At 40.1% G+C, this 1,875-nt stretch overlaps 1 protein-coding gene across 1 annotated transcript in view; it reads left to right on the top strand.

Annotated features, from left to right (window-relative positions):
* Nucleotides 1-1,875, top strand: part of svopa (SV2 related protein a) — an 8,542-nt gene that overhangs the window by 4,703 nt on the left and 1,964 nt on the right. Inside the window, exon 12 of the mRNA XM_014014359.1 lies at nucleotides 157-261. Coding sequence (XP_013869813.1) covers nucleotides 157-261 — 105 coding nt within the window. The remainder of the gene's footprint in view (nucleotides 1-156; nucleotides 262-1,875) is intronic.

The following is a 1,875-nucleotide window of genomic DNA, read 5'->3' as shown; positions in this document are numbered from 1 at the left end:
ACACACACACACACACACACACACACACACACACACACACACACACACACACACACAGACAGACACATTGCTGGGCACAGTTATTTTCTGCACAAAGTATCATGAGAAATAACAAGATATTTAACTGAGCTGCTGCTGTTTGATATCGCCCTCTAGTGTCCAAACAAGATAAGAAGGAGCCCCAGTGCAGCTTGGAGTGTAAATATCTGAATTCRGACGACTATAAAGACCTGCTGTGGACGACGTTGTCAGAATTCCCAGGTATAATGTATGAGCAAGTGTTTTTTTTTTTTAGCCTTTGTCTGTCAGGCAGCAAACATTTAATAAACAAAAAAGAAATGTCCAAAATTGAGTTATTTTTACAGATATCAGGCTTAACATGGATATGGTAGAAGCTGAGAGTCATTCACATACTTAGAGTAAATGAGATGTCAAAATACAGCATGAGGTTGCACAAAACGTTTTTTAACTATAACGTCATCATTTTTCATCATGAGATGACAWTAGCATGAAAGGTGCAGGGGCGGTTCTAGGGGCGTGGCCACAGGGGCATTAGCCCCATCTGAAATCTGAYTGGCCCCCAGAAGTGCCCCAGGCCTTTCACTCATCTGTCCTTGCCCAAGAACAATGATGGTGGATGCAGTTCCACTTCCAATCACTAGTGGCACCAGTGAGTCAAGTAGGAAAGTCCAACAGCAAGCTTACAGGAATCTTTTTCGATTTGAACAGTCCTGCAGAAAAAAAGTTTTTTTTTCCTTGATCAGTGACACCAAAACAGAAGTTTATTTACAATGGCTAGATTTTCTTACATGTTGTGTGTTTAAGAGTATTTTATTTATGTACAGTAAAAAAATCATGTGAAATTGATAAGGAGAAATTACTGTGCAGGCTTTTACAAGTGTTCGAACACATGTGACTGATTAAATGTATAAACCTTACAAAAACTGGGTATTTGTGTGCAAGGATGTTGAAAAAAAAATGCTTGGCCCCTCTATGATTATTGTGGCCCCTTGATAGCCCCTTACACTGAAAAATCCTGGATCCACCCCTGGAAAGGTGCCTGGCGTAGAAGCAAGACCAGTGCTTCTCAAAATGGGGTTGGGGGAGGGGTGTTTTAGGCCCAATAACACCCTCTCTGCTGCAGCACAACACCCCAGTCTTTATATCACTGGATGTGCCCCCGCAGCAGCACAACAAACTGTCACCCGACAGGGTCATCACTCTATGTTGGGACTGCATTTGCCACTAAATACATTTCTTTCATAAAATGATATAGTCATGTGTTGTCTGTTGCTGTTGTTTTTTCTGTTTTGTTTATTTTTGCAGGTGAAGAGGCAGATTTCACATGTGTTGTCCTGTGTTCTCACTACTCTTCTCTACTATTATCTCCTTGTTTCCCCTTTAATCTCTTTCTTCACATTTCTCCTTTTCTTTTCTGTTTTCTTCTCCGCCTCCATGTCCGTTATATCGAAACAATCCTGAAAGAATTTCTAATGAAATATATCAAGCATCATGATGAAAGCTATAATGCTGCGCTTGTGAAAGTAAAGCTGCTGGGCCTCACCTTAGCGCTCAGGCATTAATTCTGAGTTTCACACTGCCTGACAGGATACAGTTAAAATGTATTTATTTATTTATTTTAAATATTTTGTAGCATTGTTTGTTGGTTTGTGAGGAGGGTCCCCAGCCAGAAGCTAATGCTGATTGAGGGTCCATGACATGGAAAAGTTAGGGAACCCCTAAACTAGATTTTTTTTTACTTACATGATTGTCGACGTTAATAACGCACCAAATAAATATTTAGGAACATATCCATTTGTAATCCATTGATCATGATTTTTTTTTTACCTCGTTCAGGCCCTGTCACACTAGACA

The sequence above is a fragment of the Austrofundulus limnaeus genome, unplaced genomic scaffold (genome assembly GCF_001266775.1).
Source record: "Austrofundulus limnaeus strain Quisiro unplaced genomic scaffold, Austrofundulus_limnaeus-1.0 Scaffold114, whole genome shotgun sequence".
NCBI lineage: Eukaryota > Metazoa > Chordata > Actinopteri > Cyprinodontiformes > Rivulidae > Austrofundulus > Austrofundulus limnaeus.
The sequence above is the reverse complement of the archived record's forward strand: the minus strand, read 5'-3'. Positions and strand labels throughout refer to the sequence as shown.